The sequence below is a fragment of the Anomaloglossus baeobatrachus genome, chromosome 3 (genome assembly GCF_048569485.1).
Source record: "Anomaloglossus baeobatrachus isolate aAnoBae1 chromosome 3, aAnoBae1.hap1, whole genome shotgun sequence".
Classification (NCBI taxonomy): domain Eukaryota; kingdom Metazoa; phylum Chordata; class Amphibia; order Anura; family Aromobatidae; genus Anomaloglossus; species Anomaloglossus baeobatrachus.
Window position 1 is genome coordinate 641,492,067 of NC_134355.1, and position 25,501 is coordinate 641,517,567.

Sequence of the window (25,501 nt, forward strand, 5' to 3'; positions counted from 1 at the left end):
TTTATTGGCTTTTAAATGATATTAAAAGAGCTGTATTATGTACTCTAGTGCAGACCCATATCCCCTGGACAAAGCCGGAAGGGCGAAACCCTGGGTCAGGCAAGGAACATTAGTATAGTAATTTTATATGTATGTGACTAAAATATATTAGACCTAATAAATCAGTCCTCACTGATTTACCATATGACAGTCTGTGTCCTATAGATGGAGCGCTGGAGCATGATGATTTTAGATACTGTGTATTGGGAGGGGCGGACGCCAATCTATGGTGGTTTGAATGGAGACATCTATCTTAAGAGACCCCTTAACAGAGTGCCAGGACATGCAACTCTGGTCCTGAGTGGATATTGAATCTGTATTACCTTATGTATTGAGTGGTGCAACATTATATTTATCATGGCCAAAGCACAACAGTATTTTAAATATACAGGTAGCTCTATTTTTTTAAGACTACCTCTGAGTAAATTTGCTTAGGGAAACCTTAGCTTGCACAACCATGTCAGTGTAAGGAGACAGAAGAGCATTGGGACAAGAGAAAATGAAGGAGCAGCATCACATGGACCAAGCTCTGAAGTTGCAGCTGCAAAAACAGACACATCAGAGAAAAGAGACCGGTGGGAGATCATGAAAGGAGAGGTAGAAGAATGGTAAAGGTATAAAGCCCGCTTTACACGCTGCAATGTATCTTACGATGTGTCGGCGGGATCACGTCGTAAGTGACGCAAATCCAGCATCGTAAGTTACATTGTAGTGTGTAACAAGTACGTGCGATTGCGAATGAACAGTAAAATGTTCAGCGCACGCACATCGTTCATTCCTCGTGAATTGAACGTCAGGTTGTTCATCATACCCGGGGTAGCGCACATCGCAGTGTGTGACACCCCGGGAACGATGAACAGATCTTACCTACGTCCTGCGGCTCCCGGCTGGTAACGCGGAAGGAAGGAGGTGGGCGGGATGTTTACGTCCCGCTCATCTCCGCCCCTCCGCGTCTATTGGCCGGCTGCCGCGTGACGTCGATGTGACGCCGAACGCCCCTCCCACTCCAGGAAGTGGACGTTCGCGGCCCACATCGAGGTCATATAGACGGGTAAGTACGTGTGATGGGGGTTAATCGTTTGTGCGGCACATTCAACAAAATTGAACGTGCCACACATACGATGGGGGTTGTTACGATCGCATACGATATCGTATGCGAAATTGCAACGTGTAAAGCAGCCTTTACTCTTTATACCAGACAATGACCATGTAAATGATGTTATGGGTTTGGACAACGCCTGAGGATATTGACTTTTCGGAGAGCTTTATTAAACCTAGCCAATACATAGACAGCCTCAACTTAGAAATGACTGTCGGGAAATGGACCAAATTTATCTCGGTGTCTCAATATGGACAACCAGTATGGTGCATCTGTAGACTGAATATACACCACTTCTTACTTCTATACAACAAAGAAGAGATTCCAGGGCTGGAAAAACCAGACCAACAAGACTGATAATTCGGCCTATGCCTTAATCATGGTCATACCATAATGTATGACCATGATTAAGGTGTAGGCTGAAACGCGTTGGTTGTTTTTTCTCCCATCCCCCTATTTTTGGTTTTATCAGTCTGACCATTTGGCATTTTGTAATATGAAAAATAAATGTGAAATTTTATGAGACAAGTCTATTTAGTCCTGTCCTTCCAGGCTGGAATTTCTTTGTTGTTGTGTGTAACTTCTGCCCTGCCCAGGCATCCGAGCAGCAGATTTAGAACCGGATTCTATACACAAAAGGTGAACTGAGACACTCTTTTTTCTTACTTCTAACCCAATTTTTTGTAGCAAGAGGTTGCCGCACAATAATGCATCTTAAAGCGCACCAATCACCAAGTTTTTCCTATATAACCTAAAGCCAGTGCTATACTAGCACTATCAGGCTGATTCTATACATACCTTTAGTTGTCAGCTCGGATATATAGGTTTGAAACGCAAGCAAGTAAAGTTTGTAAAATGAGCAGCTTTTTGAATAACAGCAGCTGCTGATAGCTGGGGTGGGGTATTCATAGTGATTGCCGTCTCCATCCATCCTCCCTGGTATTTATGCTAATTCTATTATAGAATTATTTCAGTAACTGACTAGAAGGACCTATGCTGATGTCATACCCATGTGATCAGAAGGGGCGGGGTCTCAGCCAACATAGCTGATACCAGGAAGCAACATTATTTTTCTATTGACTGAGGCCCTGCCCCTTCTGGTCACATGGGTATGACATCAGCATAGGTCCTTCTAATCAGTTAGTAAAACAAATTTAATAGAATTAGCATAAATAACAGGGGAAGGACGGACATTTGGGGGATGGCAAGAATCACTGAAAACCCACCCCAGCTATCTGTTTGGCAGCTGCTGGTATTCAAAAAGTTGCTGATTTTACAAACTTTACTTGCTTGTGTTTCAAAACCTATACATCCGAGCTGACACCTAAAGGTATGTATAGAATCAGCCTGATAGTGGCAGTATAGCACTGGCTTTAGGTTATATAGGAAAATCCTGGTGATTGGTGTGCTTTAAGCAATGCCCCATTTACAGCTAAGCCATGCCCTCAACATTAAACTCAGCCCACATTCCCAGTGAGCCACATACTAATTAGGGCTATAACCAGATGCACCACAATAGAATTTGTACCATTTGCCTTCAAAAAACATCTAGGTACAGTCAAATTAGCAGATCTTTTTCCTATTTCCATAATGCTTGGCCCTGATTTTGGCAGGAGTGTAGTTGCTTACATAAGGCTGTAGTGACGCCAATAATACATTGCAGGGGGCGGAGGTCTGACAGGTCTCTGACACTGAACACCACTCTTCAGATAATAGTTCGCTAGAAACCAGAAACTAAACTATTTACACATCTCGCCTCGTTCCAATAATACGTTTAATTTTTTTTTGGTTGCCAGAAAACATCAGAAACACTTGATAACATTGGGTTTCCAATTACAGGCTGTGATGATCACACTTTTATAAGAACAGTTCATCCCCATAAATGGAGCCACACGATTTGATCTTTCTATTAACGTTTCTGTTTATAGCAAGAAATAATAAAATATTTCATTTTTAAATTTTTTAATACTGAAACACTCGTCTGATTTCACTCCGTTGTAAGATCATAAATGTCTGAATGTAGTTGGCTCCTGGCAGCATCCAGCGCATGCGCAGTGCAAAAAGTAGCCACGGTCAGTAGTCCTGGATTCTCTGAATATGTGCTCGATTCCATCACAGTTGGACCGTAATGACCTATCCTGGCCTGTGGGACATCTATCAATGCCGAAGGACATATTTCAAGACTGGGCAAGCTTAATTTACCACCTCCACGACGCCATTCTGATCATTTGCATGTGGCGCATGCTCTGTTGATCTTTTTTATGATTATGCAGATATAGGGACATGATTAAAAAACTAGTTAATACTAAACAAAATAAAATTGAGAAAGCCAAATAACAACAATAAGTCAATAAAAAACATATTAAATCGCAGTGATAATTTGAATTGATAGCTAGGTTTCTCAAATCAAGTGGGAGTATTCCTTCTTAGTTTTATAATATAGCAGATGCTGGAAACCCCTCCCCCCCCCAAAAAAAAATACTAGTGAAATACCATTATAACTTAGCTTTACTACACACTTGTATTATATTCACAGAAAACCGGTAGTAAAAAGTATATAAAAACATCCTTAGATCTCATGGCTGACTTAGTATTCGCCCGATTGGCTTCATTAGGGGCACATCCAAGTCAAGAATTAGAACACTACAAACACTGAACCTCAGTCTATACCCTTAATCAGCATAGGGTTATTAATGCAAACACAATTTGCCCAAAGGGCAACTAGAGGTAATAATGGTTATAGCCTCAGCCCCTTGATGAAGCCAGACATGGTGAAACATGTTGGGGAGGCTATTAGCTTTTTATAGGCAGAGTAGGGAAATACCAACCTGTTAATGATGTAGGACCTTTGTCCACTTGTTTTAGTATCTGGTCCGTGGCTGGATACATGAATTAAGCAGGCTTCACAGGCAGCGACATCGCTAACGAGATGTCGTTGGGGGTCACGGAATTCATGACGCACATCCGGCCCCGATAGCGACGTTGTTGCGTGTGAAATGCAGGAACGACCGTTAACGATCAAAATTACTTACCTAATCGTTGATCGTTGACACATCGTTCCTTTCCCGAATATCGTTGCTGTTGCAGGACGCAGGCTGTTCGTTGTTCCTGCGGCAGCACACATCGCTATGTGTGACATCGCAGGAACGAGGAACTACATCATACCTGCAGCTGCCCGCAATGAGGAACGAAGGAGGTGGGCTGGATATTCCGCCCGCTCATCTCCGTCCCTCCGCTTCTATTGGACGGCTGCTGTGTGACGCCACACAAACTGCCCCCTTAGAAAGGAGGCAGTTCGCCAGCCACAGCGACGTCGCTAGGCAGGTAAGTCTGTGTGACGGGTGTAAGCGATGTTGTGCGCCACGGGCAGCGATTTGCCCGTGATGCACAACCGACGGGGGCGGGTGCTTTCACCAGCGACATCGCTAGTGAGGTTGCTGCGTGTAAAGCCCGCTTTAGTGTTAGGTTGCTCTTTATGCTGATATTTTAGATTGATCTGTTTAGTTATAATCGTGAATAAAAGTTAAGAAGAATTAGAACACTGGCCCCCAGCAGTATAAATGTCTGGCGCCGCTCTATAGGTGTAATTTGTCCTGTGTTCCATTAAACAAACAGCAGCTCCCATTCTATTTTTCCATGTCTCATTCTAGCTCTTTCCACCACTTTATTTTGTCATATCAGCTAAGGTGGAAAAGATTGGCAGGGGTCTAGATGCCTTGGCTGTATAGGGCACAGAAACTCCTGATGATTGCCCCGCAATACAGGAAGTAGCTAACTTCTTTAACTAAAAATTAATACATTATGTCCTTGCTTATTTGATTGTGCTTTGTTCAGTGTGCTGTCCATATGTGTACTGGAAAGCACATGAACCAACAATAATACACGTACAAGTACAGATGAGCCATTTTCCAGATTAGGCGTAAGGACCGAGTAGAAAAAAATTGCAACATGCACCAATCTGACCTAGTTTACAATGGGCACTTCCAACACCTATTATCAACACAATGAGTGCATGGAGCTGTTCAGGTAACTGGCCTCAAAATGCAAGCCTTTCGCTGAACCCGGCCTTAATCTGATGACCTGGTGTTAAAGGAACCGTGTGAGATGAACTTGCAGCGGGGAAAAAAAAAGTATTTAGTCAGCCACCAATTGTGAAAGTTCTCCCTCTTAAAAGATGAGGTCAGCCTGTAATTGACATCATAGGTGACCTCAACTATGAGACACAAAATGAGAAACCAAATACAGAAAATCACCTTGTCTGATTTGGCAAGATGTTTTTTGAAAATTATGGTGGAAAATAAGTATTTAGTCACCTAAAAACATGCAAGATTTCTGGCTCTCGCAGACCTGTAACTTCTTAAGAGGCTCCTCTGTCCTCCACTCATTACCTGTAGTAATGGCACTTGTTTGAACTTGTTAACAGTATAAAAGACACCTGTCCACAAGCTCAAACAGTCACACTCCGAACTCCACTATGGTGAAGACCAAAGAGCTGTCGAAGGACACCAGAAACAAAACTGTAGCCCTGCACCAGGCTGGGAAAACTGAATCTGCAATAGGCAATCAGCTTGGTGTGATTAAATCAACTGTGGGAGCAACGATAAGAAAATGGAAGACATACAAGACCACTGATAATCTCCCTCGATCTGGAGCTCCACGCAAGATCTTACCCCGTGGGATCAATATGATCACAAGAATGGTGAGCAAAAATCTCAGAACCACACGGGGAAACCTAGTGAATGACCTGCATAGAGCTGGCAACCCAGTAACAAAAGCTACCATCAGTAACACACTACGCCACCAGGGACTCAGATCCTGCAGTGCCAGGCATGTTCCTCTGCTTAAACCAGTACATGTCCGGGCCCATCTGAAGTTTGCTAGAGAGCATTTGGATTATCCAGAAGAGTATTGGGAGAATATCATATGGTCTGATGAAACCAAAGTAAAACTGTTTGGTAGAAACACAACTGGTCGTGTTTGGAGGAGGAGACAGAATGCTGAGTTGCATCCAAAAGGACACCATACCTACTGTGAAACATGGGGGTGGCAACATCATGCTTTGGGGCTGTTTCTCTGCAAAGGGACCAGGACGACTGATCCGTGTACATGAAAGAATGAATGGGGCCCTGAATCGTGAGATTTTGAGTGCAAACCTCCTTCCATCAGCAAGGGCATTGAAGATAAAAACGTGGCTGGGTCTTTCAGCATGATGATGATCCCAAGCACACCGCCAGGGCAATTAAGGAGTGCCTTCGTAAGAAGCATATGAAGGTGCTGGAGTGATCTAGCCAGTCTCCAGATATCAACCCCATACAAAACCTTTGGAAGGAGTTGAAAGTTAGTGCTGCCCAGCGACAGACCCAAAACATCACTGCTCTAGAGGAGATCTGCATGGAGGAATGGGCAAACATATCACCAACAGTGTGTGCCAACCTTGTGAAGACTTTGAGAAAACGTTTCACCTCTGTCATTGCCAACAAAAGATATATAATATACAAAATATTGAGATGAACTTTTGTTGTTGACCAAATACTTATTTTCCACCATAATTTTAATAAGGTGATTTTCCGGATTTGTTTTCTCATTTTTCTCTCATAGTACTAGTCTACCCATGATGTCAATTACAGTCCTCTCATCTTTTGAAGTGGGAGAACTTGCACAATTGGTGGCTGACTAAATACTTTTTTTCCCCACTGTATGTGTAATGCTTACCGCTGTTGGTGATGAGGCAGCAAGCGGGAGCAGACACACTGGACCACAGGGCTGACCCGGGCTTATCCGTTAGTGGGATGGGCTTAATTAAGCACCTGCCGCAAGGCAGATGCCAAGTACAACTCCCAGGCCAGTGACCGATACTTTGGCAGCGAACTCAAGGACAGAAGACGACTCAGGGGCGGACACTGGAGCAGGCAGGTACAGGTGAGATGGCTTAGGCAGACAGGAAATTGGGTATGAACAAGTATGGTGGGCATGGCAGGGTAGATATGTATGGGAAGGCAGGCACATGTACAGGTGTTGGACACAAACTATGGAAGATGATAACTAGCTAGTAGCCAAAAGACTAACTAATGGCATTGTGCAGGAACCCCTTCTAGTGGGAGGATGCCTTAAAACACCTAGTTCCTCTCAGCCATAGGCTGAGAGTCACTTCCGGGAAATGGCGCTCTGATCCTTTAAGAGGAGGGCAGGTGTGTATGCGCATGCCCTAAGCACACTCCCAGGGGGAAACCTGGGCTGCACAGAACTCATGAGGAGGAGGATGCAGGAGCTCACGTGGACGGCCGTGGGAAGACGCAGCCCAAGCTCAGCAGCGAGGGTGAAGGAGTCGGCGTCCCTGAAGGAACAGTGATGCTACAGTATGTAATGTCTACCTTGACATCAAAATACACGGTAAACAACTAAACGCTCATTCAATGTATGGATAAACGCTACTTGCTAATTAGATAGTTTGTTTTCAGTGCAGCCCTTTACTCAATGATATTACGCAGTATGTACTGTTATTAAACAGACATTCCGGTAGAACATTTCTGTTTTGATTTTGCTTTGGTTGACCGTAAAGAAATCGAGAATTCCTACAAGAAAACACACGCAACCCTAAAGTATTTATATAAAACTTTCTAATGTGTGGAGGAGACATAATTCTCCTGGTGTTTTCCCAATCTGCGTGGTGCGTCCCATACAGGCGGACGGCAAACCCATTGAGAGGCTCATTATATCATCTATGTTATGACATGTGGGATTACATGTTCTCTACTAGTGAACTATGAGACACGAAATGTCTAACCCCCACCCGTCGTCTGGAGTAGAGTAGGAAGTTGTAAATGCAGAAAGGAAATTATTTTTCATAGTTTATCACACGGAAAGGTCAGAGGTAAGAAAAGGAAAGTGCGTTATTAGAATTGTTCTACCTCTTATAGGGGCGGGAATATGGGAATAAGGGATCGTTTTCCCTATTGGTTCGTGTGCATTAACTTTTACCGATCTTCTAATTTGTCACTGAGATTAGAGAAAGGAAGAAGAATGAGACAAGCCAGAAGTTTACATTAGCAGTGGCCTGTGGGCTAAGAAACCCAGATGGTCCAGGTACTCACAAAAATGTTGATGAGACTGAAAGGGCATTCAATAAAACTGAAATGAGAATAAAAGCTCTACAAAATAAAATCCCAAAGTTGAGTGATCGGAATAGTAGGACACCTTTGTGTAGTTGCATCTCGAAAGGCACCATTTTATCAGACTTTATGAAAAGTTCATGGATCGATTTTATTATTTTCAGAACGAAATATCAACCATCTAATTTCTGAAAGACTTAAAAAGGTCAGGTTGGATTTGGAAAGGAAGGTGAGGGGATCAAAGGGAGAACGAGGAGGGAAAGAAGTAAGGAATCTCCACTGGAAGACGTCCACTGAACCCGAAACGGAGCTCCACAAGGAGACACATCAGAGAAAAAGGTCTTCAAAGTAAAAGATGAAAAGCAGAAATCAACCAAGACCATAATTATTTTTTAATGTCCGGTTCTAAATTTAAAAAAAAAAAAAAAAAAAAAAAAAAAAAAAAAAAGCAAAAAAGAGGAATAAATAACATTACTTACAGCAAAGATAGAACTGCAGCTGTATATTGCCCAAGCCAAAAGACTACTACTCCAGCAGGATACAGCTAAACCCCCAGTAAGTGGAGGCATCACAGGTGCAGGAGGAGCAAATCACACTCACTTCCAAATATGGAGGAGGTGATTGCTGGATGGTAAAACTGCACACTGATGGCTTGCATAGAGCGCTGCTCACACTTACAGATGGACAGGCACAAACTTGCAGTCTATTAGGTGACGGCCATACTATTAGATCAGGCGGACTGCCAAGTAGTTTCCCAACTGTGCATCATACAGGGACAGGAACTAATAGCAAGGCCTAACAAAAAGGGGCCTGGATGTATCCTGTACAGAAACATATGAGGTTTTTTGTTAGCGTTATGGCCATAAGATTGTAGGCTTCTGTTGTAGGCTTCCGTCTTATGGCCAGAACGCTAACAAAAAACCTAATTTCTTTTGTACAGGATACAGCCAGGCCCCTTTCTGTTAGGCCTTGCATAGTAGAGTTCCTGTCCCTGTTTGGTATACAGATGGGGAATGGCTTGGCAGCCCGCCTGATCTAATAGTATGGGCGTCACCTAATCGGCTGCGGGTTTGTGACTGTGCATCGGCTAGTGTGAACAATGCTCTATGCAAGCCATCAGTGTGCAGTTTTACCATCCAGCAATCGCCTCCTCCATGTTTTGGAAGCATGTGTGTGAGATTTGCTCCTCCTGAACCTGTGATGCCTCCCCCTAGTGGAGGTTTAGCTGTATCCTGCTGGAGTAGTAGTCTTTTGGCCTGGGCAATATACAGCTGCAGCCCCATCTTTGCTGTCAGGTTCTAAATTTAGGCCACTTTACACGCTGCGATAATCGGTATAGATATCGCTAGCGAGCGTTCCCCGCCCCCCCCCCCCGTCGATTGTGCGTCACGGGCAAATCGCTACCCGTGGCGCACAACATCGCTTACACCCGTCACACGGACTTACCTTCCCTGCGACGTCGCTGTGGCTGGCAAACTGCCCCCTTTCTAAGGGGGTGGTTCGTGTGGCGTCACACAGCAGCCGTCCAATAGCAGAGGAGGGGCGGAGATGAGGGAGCGGAACATGCCGCCCACCTCCTTCCTTCCTCATTGCCGGTGGACGCAGGTAGGGAGATGTTCGTCGTTCCTGCGGTGTCACACATAGCGATGTGTGATGCCGCCGGAACGACGAACAACCAGCGGCATGCACCACCAACGATATTATGAAAAGGAGCGACGTGTCAACGATTTTTGACATTTTTGCGATCGTTGCTCCTTGGTGTCACATGTTGCAATGTCGCTAATGACGCCGGATGTGCGTCACTAACGACGTGACCCCCAACGGTATATCTTTAGCGAATGTCGCAGCGTGTAAAGCACCCTTTTGTTTAATCGCACCTGCACTCCCCCAATAACAGTGTATTAAATCAGAGAGCGACATTAATAATAATCCATTTCGAAAGGAAATGTTACCTAATCAGCCAATTTCTTTGGTTCATGCCCAAGGAGTAGAAAAATCAGCTTCCATATTGGAAGATAAAAAAAAAAAAAAAAAAGGAGTGGGGAGAAATGTTAGAAAAAAGGAACAAAATAAAAACCCACTGAACCTTAAAGCTAAATCTCGACCAGCAAAAAAGTCCGAGACACGGGTCTTTAAAGAAGCAATGAGGAACCCAGCCAACATGACACTTAAAAAATATACAGAAACTAAACATTTTAATCTTTATTTTTTGATGAATTTTTATCATCAGGTTTCTACTTTACTCACCGTCTGACACCTTATAGGTTTTCTTGCTTTTGGCTGTATTATTTGCACCGGCTTTAAACAATTCTGCATCTGGATCAACCTCATCGTCAAAAAGAGCTAACGCAACCTTGGGTGGTAATTTGGGCTCTTCAGTTTTCTTAGCAATGAATTTCTTCTTTATTCTTTTTTCCCTGACACATGACAGAAAATGACGTGACATTTATTTATTCATGTTCAAATACAACGATACACAGCACTACATATACAGTACTCTATAAGTGGGGGGGGGGGGGAGAAGGACTCAAACTTTCTCTATGAGGGGAAAGGAGAAACAGGACTTTCAAGCTTTCTCTATGAGTGGGTGGAAAGCAGGACTCTCAGGCTCTCTACATAGGAGGAGGGAAAAGAACTGACAAGCTCTCTCTGATTGGGTGAGGGAAACAGGACTCAGGCTCTCTAGGTGGGAGTAAGGAGAAGGACTCAAGCTTTTTTATGAGAGGGTGGAGCAAGCAGGGCTCTCAGCCTCAGTTTATAAGAGGAGAGAGGGAGAATCAGGGACTCTGTCTCTCTCTGGAAGTGGGAGACAAGAAAAGGACTCACAAGCTTTTTTTCTTTTTACTTAGTGGGAGGGACAGGCAGGACTCTCAGGCTCTTTAAGTGGAGGGGGAGAAGGGAGAAGGACTCAAGCGTTCTTTTATGAGTGGGAGGGACAGGCAGGACTTTCAATCTCTCTCTAGACTTTCAAGCTCTCTGTAAGTGGGAGGAAGGAGAAGAACTCAAGCTTTTTATGAGCGGGTGGACCAAGCAGGACTCTCAGGCAAAGAAAGAGAGAGAGTGCGAGAAAGAGCGAGAGAGAACCAGGGACTCTCACCCTCTCGCTATTTAAGTGGGAGACAGGAAAAGGACTCAGAAGCTGTTTTTTCACTAGTTGGAGGGACAAGCAGAACTCTCAGGAATGCTCTTTAAGTGGGAGGAAGGAGAAGGACTCACAAGCTCTCTTTCGCGAGTAGGAGGGAGAACAAAATCTCTCAGTCACTGTCTGTAATCAGGAGGAAGTAGATGCACTTACAAGCTTTTTTATGAGAAGGTGGAGCAAGCAGGACTCCTAGGCTCCCTCTATAAGATGGGAGAAGGAGAAGGACTTGCAAACCTTTTCTGAGTGGGATGGAAAATCAGGACTCTCAGGCTGTTTGACTGGGTGGGGCAATCAGTATTAAGGCTTAATTTAACAATGGGAGGGGAGGCAGAACTAGCAGGCTATCTCTACGAGTGGGGCGAGCAGGACACACATGATTTCTCTATGAGTGAACGGAAGGGAAGACACAGACTTTTTTACAAGAATTGGAAACCATTCAACAGCTTATTATGTAAAAATCCTGAAGGAAGGTCAAACCCAAATAAAGATATTATGAAATGAATCAGCACAGACTTTCGAGCCTGTTTAGTATGCACAGAGGGAACAGATAGATTTGAGAAGAGGGGATTAATGTAAACGCTCATACTGTGGTCTTATACCAGATTAATATGCACATTATTATAATGCAGAGTTGTCCTACCTATAATCTAATTTTAATTTAGTTTTTACTAACTAAGCGTAATGCTTGCCTCCTGCTAAGTAAGAGGATTTTAAGTAGTTAGAGGTCGTAATATTGCATTGTGGTAAACGGCTTTATGACAAAGTAAAAAACACATTCTTTTATTACAATATTCAATATATTTGTCGATAGTTACAGGCAAAATTATTTTGAAATTGTGTAAAAATATGGAAAAAAAAAAAAATCAATCATACTCCCCTGCCTATCGATCCCCACCCCTGCAGTTCATTTGTGCCCCAGCTCCAAGACTCTACTAACAGGCACAGACTGTGATCACTGGGGACAGTCATTAACTGTAGCAGCAATATGTCCGTGTCAGGAGCTATAGTGTTCAAGAAGTAGACATTGGCGAGCGGCCTAGGGAGTTTTAGGAATAGACTGTCGGTAGATTAATAGGGGAAGTATGACTTCTTCAGCTATTTTAGAACCTTTTAAGTGGATTTTAACATACCATATTTTTCGTTTTTATAAGACGCCCTGGATTATAAGACGCACCCCAAATTTAGAGGAGGAAAAAATAGGAAAAATAATCTTTAACGTTAAAATGAGGGTCAGTCATAATCCTAGTGCGTCTTAGTCTGGTTTCACACTTGCGTTGTGCGGCATCCGTCACATTGTGTTGTGTGACGGACGTACTGGATGCATATATATATACACACACACACACACACACAGTATTTCGGACTATAAGACGCAGCGGACCATAAGACGCACCCTGGTTTTAGAGGTGGAAAATAGGAAAATAACATTTTAAGCAAAAAATGTGGTCATGACACACTGTTATGGGGCGAGGATCTTCTGCCGACACGGTTATGGGGTAATATCCTGCTCATATACTCCCCGTCCTGCTCATATACTCCCCGTCCTGCTCATATACTCCCCGTCCTGCTCATATACTCCCCGTCCTGCTCATATACTCCCCGTCCTGCTCATATACTCCCCGTCCTGCTCATATACTCCCCGTCCTGCTCATATACTCCCCGTCCTGCTCATATACTCCCCAGCCTGCTCATAATATACCCCTATCCTGCTATATGCCATCATCTTGGTATATGGCCGCATCCTGTGGCACATAAAAAAAAATAATTGTTCATACTCACCTCACCTTACCTCACTCCCTGCAGCACCGCGCCTCTTACCGTCTGTGTCAGCGGCAGCGCCGCTGTGTGGAGCCGTCCTCGTTCCCCTGCAGCATCGCGATCCTCTGGTCTATGCCGGCGGCTGCGTGTGGACACGTGCGCACAGTGATGACGTCATCGCTGTGCGTGCCGCTAGTCTCCACACAAATCAGCTGACCGGAGGAGACAGGAGGAGATCGCGGTGCTGCAGTGGAACGGTGAGTAATGTGTACTAATTCACTGCCCCCCGCACTGATGATGATGCACGGGGGGCAGGGAATACAGCCGCACATGATCACTCCAGGCTGCAGTTGCCAGGGGTGATCATGCGGGCCGGCTGTTTATCCCTCGCCCGTCACCCCGCCCACCTGTCCGTGCCGGCTTCAGCGCTGAGGGATGATGGGCGGGAGGATGGGCGTGCATATTAAATGAGCGGGTCCATGTGGTCACGGCAGACGCTGCTACAGCCTGCTCCTGCCTCTGATGACCCGCTCCACCGCAGCCCTATATTCAGACCATAAGACGCACCCCCCAACATCCGAAAAATACGGTGTATATAATATATATATATTACACATACACACACACACACACACACACACACACACACACACATATATACACACACATACAAACATATACATATATATATACACACATACATATACACACACACACACACACACACACACACACACACACACAATATATATTATATACGGTATATACACACACATACACACACATACATATATATATAGCACAACTGAGTCGACGGATCCTGCAAAACAACGGAATCCGTTGTAGCTTTTTTTTCAGCAACTTACTCAACTGAGCATGCGCAGTTGTGTAAAAATTGATCCGTCACAGGAATGTGAAATGACGGATTCTGCCACCATAGGCTTCCTTTATAAAAATGACGGACGCCGACGGAATCCAGCACATTGCGTTTTTTTGACGCTCTGGGAAGCATAGAAAAACGCTACATGCTGCGTTCTTTCCGCCCGGTGGATGCAACGCAGCGTCACCTGGCGGATGCAACGCAGGGCAATCATTCACAATGCGTCATCCATACAAGTCTATGGGAAGCAGCGGAATCCGTTAACGGATTGCGCTGTTTTCCAAAACGGCGGATTGCGACTGAAGGAAAAAAAAACACAAGTGTGAAAGTACCCTTAATCCTAATGCTCACTAGGGGGGAGCAGCGGTGGTGGATCGTCTCAGGAAGGTCACAGGAGGCGGGTGATGCTACAGGCTCAGAGGAGGGGGTGTTGAGGCTCAGGAGGGTCAGCGATACTGTGGGCTCGGGGGTGTCGTGGTGAGCGCCATTTATTTGCCGGCGGGCTGAGGGGGTGTTGCGGCGGCAGGTGCCATTGATGTGCTGGCAGGTTGCTTAGGTAACACTGCAGTGGAGCGACTCAGGAGTGTCACAAGACAAAGGGTGACAGGACAGGGTGTCTCAGTGGCGGGTGCCATTCATTTGATTGCGGGCTTGAATTCCCCATTAACTTCCAAAAAATTCAGTAAACAAATTGAGCCAGTCCTAGCAACAAATTGCTTGTTACCAGTACAGAGGACCCAAGAATGGTAGTGCTCACTCAGGCTGTGTGCCTACGGGGAAATAGTCCTGCGGATATATCCGCAGGAGTTCCCAGAAAACCGCAGCACAACTTTGTCACTATTGTGCTGCATATGTGCTGCGGTCATTCTGCATTGATGATATAGTACCATGGCTTTGGCACTGCATCCTCAATGCAGAACAAGTGTTGGAGCGATCGGTGAGTTCCCCGCCCGATCCTCGATCAGGAGGCCTCGCCCACCTCCTGCTGCCTGCTCCTGGCTCCACCGCGCTCCTCTGCACCGGAGGAAGTGACTCCGGTGTCTTCTATCAAGGCAGGTAAGTATGGGATCGTGTGGAAACATCTGGAGGAATAATGTTTACTAGTCACATCTCTTCAACCTTTGACTGTGCCCTTCCTTGAACATCTTAAAATCCCAGTGATCTCTACTAATTACTGGCTGTGGTGTAGGCCTGCCGACCTAAGCTGGGCCCAGTAATGCAAGACACTGTTGTAGGTTTATGCTCCTGGATATTGCATTTTTGAAACATTTTTAACCCAGAAAATGACCTGGTTGCTTTTATGCTGCAGGAGGCCAATGTGAAGGACGTCAGGAGTAGAACAATACCTAAGGGTAGAACAACACACAAAGCAGGAGAACAGTCCTTGTTCCTATAAATGGCCTGATTAAGGAGTTTCAAGTGCTAGAACTCAATAGTAAACTTTAGTCAAGAACTTTTCCTGCTAAGGAATGAAATGTCCTAATGAAGTGTTTCCATAGCTTAGCAACTGGGGAAAAGTGCTTGTCAGATGATGGCTGCGGAAGAGTGGAATCATAACACATTCCGACAGGGCAGTGTGTTTAGACATGTGCCTACCCTCACCGCCTCCACGTCAGGCACACATGCTCGGGGGGGGGATCGGATTGTCTGCAATCTCAAAAAGCTACAGGCTTCTTTCACGCAACCATTGTAAAATTTTTATCGTTTGTTTGCACTTGATGTTTAACGTTGGCACTAAATCCAAGGTGACGTAAATGATAATTTGTGTAGGTTTAGGTTAAAGATAACTTTTTATAAACAATAGTTGGCGAATCAAAATATATAACAAAATTTGTGACGTAGTGTCACAAGCTTTGAAAAGGTTTTTGTAACCCGAAGCATCCGAAAAGCTGGAAGAGAAATGAAATGCTGCACAGTAGATTGCCGGTGTAGTCTGGACCGTCCCTCTCTACGGTATGTGTCACGCTAGGTACGGTGAAGTACCAAGAGAGCGTCGAAAGGTAAGGGAAGGGGACTCCTGTGTTTAGGGAAGGGAGAGATTGTGACCCCTGAAAAACCTAATGCTGGTCCCTCACCACCCTAGATAGGTTATGCACCGAGCCGGATACCTGACCCTAGGTATCCCTAGTGCTGGACCCTAAATAGGGAACAGGTGGGATGAGCTCTTAAATCAACCCCACTATATGCTACAGAAAGACACAAGGGGGAAAAAGCATGAACTACTTATCCACAGATGACTCAAGCAAAAGTTCAGCAAAGCTTCAGCAGCAATACTATAGATGAGAGCAAGCCACCTGCTTGCAAGCAAAGCTAGAAAGTTCTAAATAATATCACCAGGTAAGAAGAGAAATACAAAGAGAATACTGATGATCAGCAGCTGGGTGGAAGGCGAGCTCCTGCTGGGTTCAAAAGGGGGAGAGATGAAAATCCAGCAGGAAAGCTACCTATTCCAATGAACACTGACAGCAGGAACAATAGAAAGTCAAGGAGCATTTTGCGCAGCCAAACACTGTGACCTTCTATTGCTAGAAACCATGATTGACTGTCACCCGGAACACTACCGTACGTAACAAATGTGAGGGGTGGTCCACACTACACAGCCCAGGAGTAAGTAGTAGTTTTATGAATTATTTCTGTTATTTACATGGTCCAGAAGAAAATCTAAAAGGGAACCAATAATTTAAAAAGGCATTGTCCAAGTTTTGATGGTGAAGCTGCTGCGGTATCTTCCTAATATTGACCATACATGGTCATCAGCAGTGTGGAGAATTGTATGTACATTTACAGCAGCTTTAAAGATCTCCGATGATGATAAAAAAGCCCCTAGTGCTGTGCAGGTAGTAACATGCTGATGTCTGTAAACCAAGACTGGGAAAACACTGGACCAGAGAGTCACTGTATCAGTGGGTATAGAGAAGGTAACAGGGTTTTGTTTGGTTTTAAAAGCCTCTCATACAGCCAAATCAAGTTACTTGGCACTGAGGAGGGGCAAACACCCCGAAACATGTCTGCAACTAGATTACCTGGTTTGGCTTTTATCCTAAGTCATGTGGCATGGCTCACTAAGCAGTCTATATTAACTTTTAGGATCGTTACTTCCAGGAAGAGACACTTGCCAGTAGACTCCAGATGACGATTATTTAAAGCAAATTTGGCCAATAGTAAATAAGATGCCCAATCCTCCTGGTTGTCGGAGACAAACCACCTAAAGTAAGTTTACAAATTTTGATTTTTGCACATTTCGACTGAGGATAGAAGGCAGAAGAAAAAGACAACTGCACCCCCAGACAAGCACAAAATGTTTTCCAAAATTTGGAAACAAACTGGTTTCCCCAATCTTGGACCACATCAGAAGGAACCCCATGAAGCTTCAGGATCTCATTAATGAACAAATGAGCCAGAGTATTGGCATTCGGAAGTGGCGGTAATGCAATGAAATGCGTCATCTTACTGAACCTATCCACAACCACCAAAACCAGTCTTTCCCGAAGACAAAGGCAAGTCAGTAATGAAATCCATGGATAAATGCGTCCATGATCTATTCGGGATAGCCAATGGCAGGAGAGATCCTGATGGATGGGTATGCGTTACCTTGGAACGTGTGTAAATACTGCAGACACATACACTGGAGATCAAAATTAGAGAACAACACACAATTTCCTAAATGTTGCGGTTATTGTGTAGTCCGATGTGATTATATCCTAACAGTAAACTCGCAGTATTTTAAAGCTTATTTCATATATTGAATTTATTCCAAAGCACATAATAAAAATGTAAAAATGAGATAAATTAAAAAGAATACTGATCAAAACTAGAGAACACTTTCAGATACCTGCAAGTCATTGGTGTTAATCTGGCACCTGGTGCTAATTTCCTTAATTATATGACAAACCCTATGTAACTGGCAGCCTAACTTTCCAGTTTTCACTGACTTTGCAAAAATGAAAACCTTTGACATATTCAGAGCAGGAATGAATATGGATTTATGTCTTTTTACATCAATTAAGAAATGTGCTCCTCAGAGCATTTGGGGGCATCACAACTCTGGACCAGACCCCAATCTGAGGTCAAAAAAACTTTCACACTGCTTCTCTATGAACTGCTGCAATATTTACTGCCTCAACTGATTGCCCCTTTGCCATACTGATAGTTCTGCTTCACATAACTTGTCTTCTTTACTGCCCCATTCTATGTCCTGTTGTGTATAAATATGTGACTCCAGATTTTGTGTTATACTGAGCCTGATGAAGAGACCTGAGTAGTCTGGAAAGCTTGCAATTATTACCATCTTTTCAGTTAGCCATTAAAAAAGGTATCAACCACTGAGGACTCTCAGTTCTTTTAAACATTTTTTTCAAAAAATGGTGTGCCGTTCCAAGTGACTGAAACCCTTCGGCAGAAGGTTGACCAGATGAAGGCCAAAGGGGTGACCCTATCAGCCATAGCAAGAGAAGTTGGTCATTCCAAGTCTGTGATTTTGGAGTAAATAAAAAAATCCCTTTCGGCGCTTCCGGAGGATAAATGGATTATCAGTGCAAGTTTGCAAAAACTTCAAGAACAAGGGTTTATTAATAGGTTCAATAAAAAAAAAAAAAACGGACAACGCGGTCTGAAACTATACCTGATGAAGGCTTTTGTTAGCTGAAACACGTTGTCCGTTTATTTTTATTGAACCCATTAATAAACCCTTGTTCTTGAAGTTTTTGCAAACTTGCACTGATATCCCATTTGACCTCCGGAAGCGCCGAAAGGGATTTTTTATTTACTCCATTACCCACGTGGGAGCACCTGTTCAGGACTCTCATTGTTTTTCCCGAGGATTCGTGCTGCATACTGGAGGATTAATAAAAGAGTTGATCCACTACACGGATCATACTAGCGAAAACAGAAGAAATCTGCACGGTGAGTGTAAGGCTGTGTTCACACACTGCGTTTTTTACCTGCGTTTTTGGTGCGTTTTTGCTGCAGAAATTTCTTGAGAAATTCTTGTACCTTTCTGCAGACATTCCCCAGCAAAACCTATGGCAAAAAAATTAGCTGTGCGCACACTGCGTTTTTTTCTTAAAAAAATTCTTTCTGTAGATTTTCTTAAGAAAAAGAATGAGCATGTCACTTCTTTTCTGCAGCTAACTGCGTTAGTTACCATAGATAATGGCACAATAACGCAGGGAGCAACCAGCGGTAAAAACGCACCGAAAACGCACCAAATCGCGGTAAAATGCAGGTGCGTTTTGGTGTGTTTTTTTAACGCAGGTACGCTATTCCTTCACTCAAGACATTTTCTTAAGAAATTTCTTAAGAAAAATCCTTTTTCTAGTGTGCACATAGCCTAAAATTCGTACGATCATTGCAATCTGTGTTTACATACATCTACACTTAGGGGTGCTTCACACACAGCGAGATCGCTGCTGAGTCACGTTTTTGTGACCTCATTAGCGATCTCGCTGTGTGTGACACTGAGCAGTGATCTGGCCCCTGCTGTGAGATCGCTGCTCGTTACACACAGCCCTGGTTCGTTTTTTTATTGTTGCTCTCCCGCTGATAAGCACACATCGCTGTGTGTGACAGCGAGAGAGCAACAATCCTGAATGTGCAGGGAGCAGGAGTCGGCGTCTGACAGCCTGAGGTAAGCTGTAACCAAGGTAAACCAAGGTGGTTACCCGATATTTACCTTCGTTACCAGCCTCCGCAGCTCTCACGCTGCCAGTGCCGGCTCCCTGCTCCCTGCACACGCTAAGCGGTGTGCGCTGGTAACTAAAGGTAAACATCGGGTAACCATACCCGATGTTTTCCTTATTTACCAGTGTCCGCAGCTTCCAGACGCTGGCTCCGTGCAAATGCAGCGTCGCTTGCACGTCGCTGCTGGCTGGGGGCTGGTCACTGGTTGCTGGTGAGATCTGCCTGTTTGACAGCTCACCAGCGACCATGTAGCGACGCAGCAGCGATCCTGACCAGGTCAGATCGCTGGTGGGATCGCTGCTGTGTCGCTATAGTGCGAAGGTACCCTTAGATTTGGCGCCCCGTTGTCCTCTTCTTTTTTTCTTTTCTTTTATTCTGTGAAGTCTGTGATTTTGAGAATATTGTATCTTTACAACATCACAAACTCTTTCAAGTGCCCCAAGAAGGCTGGTCGCCCTTGAAAGGACAGGATAATGCGGAGAATCTCCATGGGTAATCGTTTTGTGAAGGCGAACTCCTGCTGGGTCCAAAAGGGGGGAGAGATGAACCCAGCAGGAAAGCTACCTGTACCAATGAATACTGACAGGAGGAACAATGGAAAGTCAGGGAGCATTCTGTGCAGCCAAACACTGTGACCTTCTATGGCCAGAGAAACCACATGACTGTCTGTCACCAGTGACACACTTGGTGCCCCCTAGGCAAGGCAAAACATTTAGGTGAACCTTCCAACCTACTTGTTTTGCCTTTTACTGCATCACACTCCTTTGATTAACCCCTTCACGACCTTGGAGGGATCTATCCGTCATGAAGCGTGTCAGGTTAAGCCCCGCCCTCTGCCGCAGGCAGGCAGCGGCGGTCGGCACACATCAGCTGTTTTCAACAGCTGACATGTGTGCCTGCATGTTGCGAGTGGAATCGCTTCCACTCGCAACATTTAACCCCTTAAATCTCGCAGCGAGATCTATATGCGCGCGGCCATGATTTTTACTTACCGCCGCCCCCACCGGAAGTCACGTGAGTGATCACGTGACTTTCGGTGGTTGCCATCGTAGCACAGGGTCATGTGATGACGCCTGCAGCTATGATGTTTCACTTTCGTTTTCCCTCGGCCCGGAGCAGAGGGAAACAGGAAGTGACTGTATCTGCTGTTTACAGCTGTATAGCTGTGATCAGCAGATAGATAAGAGCGATCGGATTGCTGATCGCTATAGCCTTCTAGGGGGACAAGTAAAATTTAAAAAAAAAAAAAAGTTTTAAAAAAATAAAAAACCCTAAAAGTTCAAATCACCCCCCTTTCACCCCATTGAAAATTAAAGGGTTAAAAAATAAATAAATATACCGTACACATATTTGGTATCGCTGCGTTCAGAAATGCCCGATCTATCAAAATATAAAATCAATTATTCTGATCAGTATACGGCGTAGTGGCAAAAAAATTCCAAACGCCAAAATTAAGTTTTTTGGTCGCCACATGTTTTACACAAAATGCAATAACAGGCGATCAAAATGTAGCATCTGCGAAAAAATGGTACCATTAAAAATGTTAGCTCGAGACGCAAAAAATAAGCCGTCATTGAGCCATAGATCCCGAAAAATGAGAACGCTACGTGTTTCGGAAAATGGCGCAAAACGTGCGCCACTTTTATTGGACAAACTTGTGAAATTTTTTTTAACCCCTTAGATACAAGTAAACCTATACATGTTTGGTGTCTACAAACTCGCACCGACCTGAGGCATCACATAGATACCTCAGTTTTATCATATAGTGAACACGGTGAATAAAACATCCCAAAAACTATTGTGCAATCACACTTTTTTTTGCAGTTTTTCCACATTTGGAATTTTTTTGCTGTTTTCCAGTACAATATATGGTAAAACTTATGGTTTCATTTAAAAGTACAACTTGTCCTGCAAAAAACAAGCCCAAGATTGACGGAAAAATAAAAAAAAAAGTTGCGGCTCTCTGAAGAAGGGGAGCAAAAAACAAAAACGCAAAAACGGAAAGTGCCCGGGGGCTGAAGGGGTTAACAGCTCTAGCTGAAGGGCGGAGATGGATGGAACACTAGATAGATGTGAAAGTGCACTGAAATGTTTGGCCGCGCCATGATGCATCAAGCGCTTGGACGAATTTTGAACAGTTATTCTGTACTGACAGAGTCCATTTAAAATGGTGAAAAAAATGCTTATTTTTTAATATTCAATTATATGCTGCTCCTGGGCAAATGTTTCTAAGAGTCCATTAGATAAGCCAACAATTGGGGGAACAAATATGGGAAGACTCGTTCATGAGCCCATCTAACACGGCTGGCAATCAACTGACGAACTAGCAAAACTCTCGTTTTCTGGGTGCGATTATTTTTTTTTCTTTAAACGGTCTTAAAGATCATCCTTTTCGGCAGCTCATTGTCCTATACAAAGAGCTAATCTGCGGCTGATGACAATCGTTGTACGCTCAAACAGTTTGACAGGCAGGCCAGTAAACTGCCTCCAATCTGCTTGTATACAGTGTGTCCACCCATATCCTGTCCACCGCCATTAACCTGAGAATGGCGGCAGCTATAGGCATAGAAGTGGTGTCTAGGTATAGTAAAGTAGCCATGTGCTACGCAATGAAACCACCTATAGCGCCACCTGGTGGAAAACAACGGAGTTAGCATTTTTATCTCAAACGGAACGAAATAGAGGAAAAAAAGTGAATTACAAAGTTGTAGGGCATCCCTTGTTTTCCACCAGGTGGCGCTATAGGTGATTTCATTGCGTAGCGCATGGCTACTTTACTATACCTAGACACCATTTCTATGCCTATAGCTGCCGCCGTTCTCAAGTTAATGGCGGTGGACAGGATATGGGTAGACACACTGTATAACACAGTCGAGGTAGTTTAACGGTCTGCTGTAGTGCCCGGTTCCTGCCCAGATCCCTTGCACGCACCCGCTCCCGGTTGCCAGACGGGGTGCCCTCCTCCTCACCTGTCTCCTGGCCCGATGTGCTCTGTGCCCAGTCCCAGCATGGCATCCTGGCACACTCCCGCTCCCAGGCCTCGGCGGGCTCGCCGCTCTCCTCTCCTGCCCAGCGCTTCCTCGCTCCCTTTTCCTGCTCTAGGATCTGACGCAGCCTCTCTCTGCTTCCTGGCTGCGTGCAGGCCTTCATGGTATCCCCTTAGCCTATGTGCTAAACCTGTGCACTTAGCCTTAAAAGGCCAGCGTCCCATTACCCAGAAGTAATCCCACAGGTCACCCGTTACCCTAAAAGGTGTTTAAGTCTGCCTACACTGACAGGAGATGCCTGAGCAACATTGCCTATAGTGCATTGCTAGTTCTCAGGTCGCTGTATGTTTCTGTGTTTAGTCCTATTACCAGACTTCTGTTGCTAACCTCTCTCTCACCCTAGAGCCTGCTCACCACCATTGCCTGTGTGCAGTCACGTCTGTCCCATCACCAGAGTACCGCCACATCTGAGCCAGTACCACATTCCCGTCATGTTCAAGCCTTCTCCAGAGTGCCGCCATGCCTGAACCATCACCACAGTGCAGTCTCATCTCATCCTCCACCTCTGTGTAGTCACAGCTGTGCACTCCTGCACTGGACATTGAGACTTTATCCGTCCGTAAAGGCTGTCTCCTCTGGTCACTGGCTGTCGTGCATTTAAGTCTCCCGTATGGAGCAGCGCACAATCCTTGTATAGGGGTTCGCTGGTGGTTGCTCCTTCGGGGGGAGTCCAGTGCACGGTTCAGTGGGTCCAACTCCGTACAGTCGCCGCCCCTCGGTGACCTTAAGATATGCATTGGTCTGTCTGGGGCAAGCATGAATCATAGAAAATACGAAAACAGTCGCGATTTCTGCAGTCCAAAATCTTTCAGCAAAGCTTGCTTTATTTTGTTTCCGCAGTGTATTTATCTAAGTTTATACCCTTTGTGTGTTGCCAAAAAACATGCGACATGGAAACACAATGGGGGAAAGAGTACAGTGCAAATAAAAACTCTTGGGTATTGTATCCTTCCAAATCATTCCGAAAGCACCGCCAAAACACAAGTACACTGTTAGCGGTTGGGTAACCAAATCCTTCAGATGTTCTGGTATCATTCCTATTCCCTCCGCCCTTGCATATCCTTATTTATCGGTACAATTCGGATATTTCAACACCGAGTTTTACAAAGATTTTATGACTTAAGTGTGGAGTGAAACTATTCATTGAAATGTGAAATCTGACCAAGAACTTGGCAGTGACTCATAAACATCCCATGGATTGTGAAATGGAAATGTTTGCTATTTATAAAAGTGTCAGATTTGTTCCATAAATGTTTCTGGGAGTCCAAAATTAGAAACATTAAACGCTGGTTGTCGGACGATCGACTTTAGGGTCTTTGATGACATTTGTTCTGCTCTATACCACTGTTCGGTTTATGTGTCGCCATGGTATGTTCACATTTGCCAGATGTCAACATGAAAATTTCTCCCCATACATGTGAACTTTTACGTGCATTGGATATTTTCTGTCTTGGTTTCTCCAAATCCCCATTGAACAGAAAAAAAAAAAAAAAAACATCATCGATATATTTCCCAAGGATCCCAAATGTAAAATGTGCCCACAGTACTTTTTTTTTTTTTTTCAGCACAAAAAAAAAGCTACTTTTTTGTGCTTCTTTTCATGCTTTTGGCCTTGTGCCCACAGGGCTTTTTTCATGCTTTTTTTTTTCATGCTTTAACCGATAAAAAGCAAGGAAAATGCATTCCAGCAAAGTCTATGAGAATCGTGACACTGTGCCCACAGTGCTTTTTTTCCTTGCTTTTTTTTGTTGCTGAAAAAAGAAGCGACATGTCATTTTTTTTTCCCCTATCTCAATACATAAAGCATGAAAAAAGCATGAAAGCATGGACAAAAGCATGAAAAAGAAAGCATGAAAAAAAAAAAAAAAATCATGAAAAGAAGCATGAAAAGAAGCTTGAAAAAAAAGCATGAAAAAAGCATGAAAGCACGAAGGCATGAAAAAAAAGCATGAAAGCATGAAAAGTAGCATGAACAAAGCATGAAAAGAAGCATGGAAAAAAAGCATGAAAAGAAAAAAAAGCACGAAGGCATGAAAAAAAAGCATGAAAAAAGCATGAAAACAAGCATAAAAAAAAGCATGAAAGTAAGCATGGAAAAAAGCATGAAAGCATGAAAGAAACATGAAGAAAAAAAAAAAAAAAAAAGTATGGTCTCTACGGAAATCCTATATACTCACCTGCAGTCTCTTTACCTCCTTTCCCCTTGTCTTCTTGTCTAGTATCATAATGTTTGTCTTGTTATAGTCCTTATCTTTCTTACAGTAATAGATAATAAGATGTGTACCCTGATACACGGTCTTCTGCTAATTGCTCACATGCTAGTGGAGCACATCCATGTTATTTTTTTTCTGTATGCTTTGAAAAATGTAATAAAAATTTAATTAAAAAAAAAAGAAAAGAATGAAAAAAGCATTAAAAGAAGAAAAAAGGCAAGAAAGCATGAAGACATGAAAAAAGCATGAAAAGAATAGTGAAAATAAGCATGAAAAAAGCATGAGAGCATGAAAAAAGCATGAAAAGAAGCACAAAAAAAGCAGCTTTTTTGTTCTGGGAAAAAAAGCACCATGGGCACATAACCTTCAGCAGCTTTTTTTTTTTGCACTGAAAAAAAAAAAATCTACTGAAAAAATTCAAAAGTCAGACTAGGAAAAATAATCACACAGGAGTTTTTTTGCAGAAAAACTACATATTGAGACTTATAAGAGGAATTGGAGCGTTTTCCGCCAGGTTTACGCTAGTTTCTAATCT

At 43.9% G+C, this 25,501-nt stretch overlaps 1 protein-coding gene across 2 annotated transcripts in view; it reads right to left on the minus strand.

The window, feature by feature from the left end:
• Window positions 1-25,501, minus strand: part of HS1BP3 (HCLS1 binding protein 3) — a 141,075-nt gene that overhangs the window by 19,956 nt on the left and 95,618 nt on the right. For both annotated transcript variants that reach the window (XM_075341145.1, XM_075341146.1), the window contains exon 5: window positions 10,495-10,664. In XM_075341145.1, coding sequence (XP_075197260.1) covers window positions 10,495-10,664 — 170 coding nt within the window. The remainder of the gene's footprint in view (window positions 1-10,494; window positions 10,665-25,501) is intronic.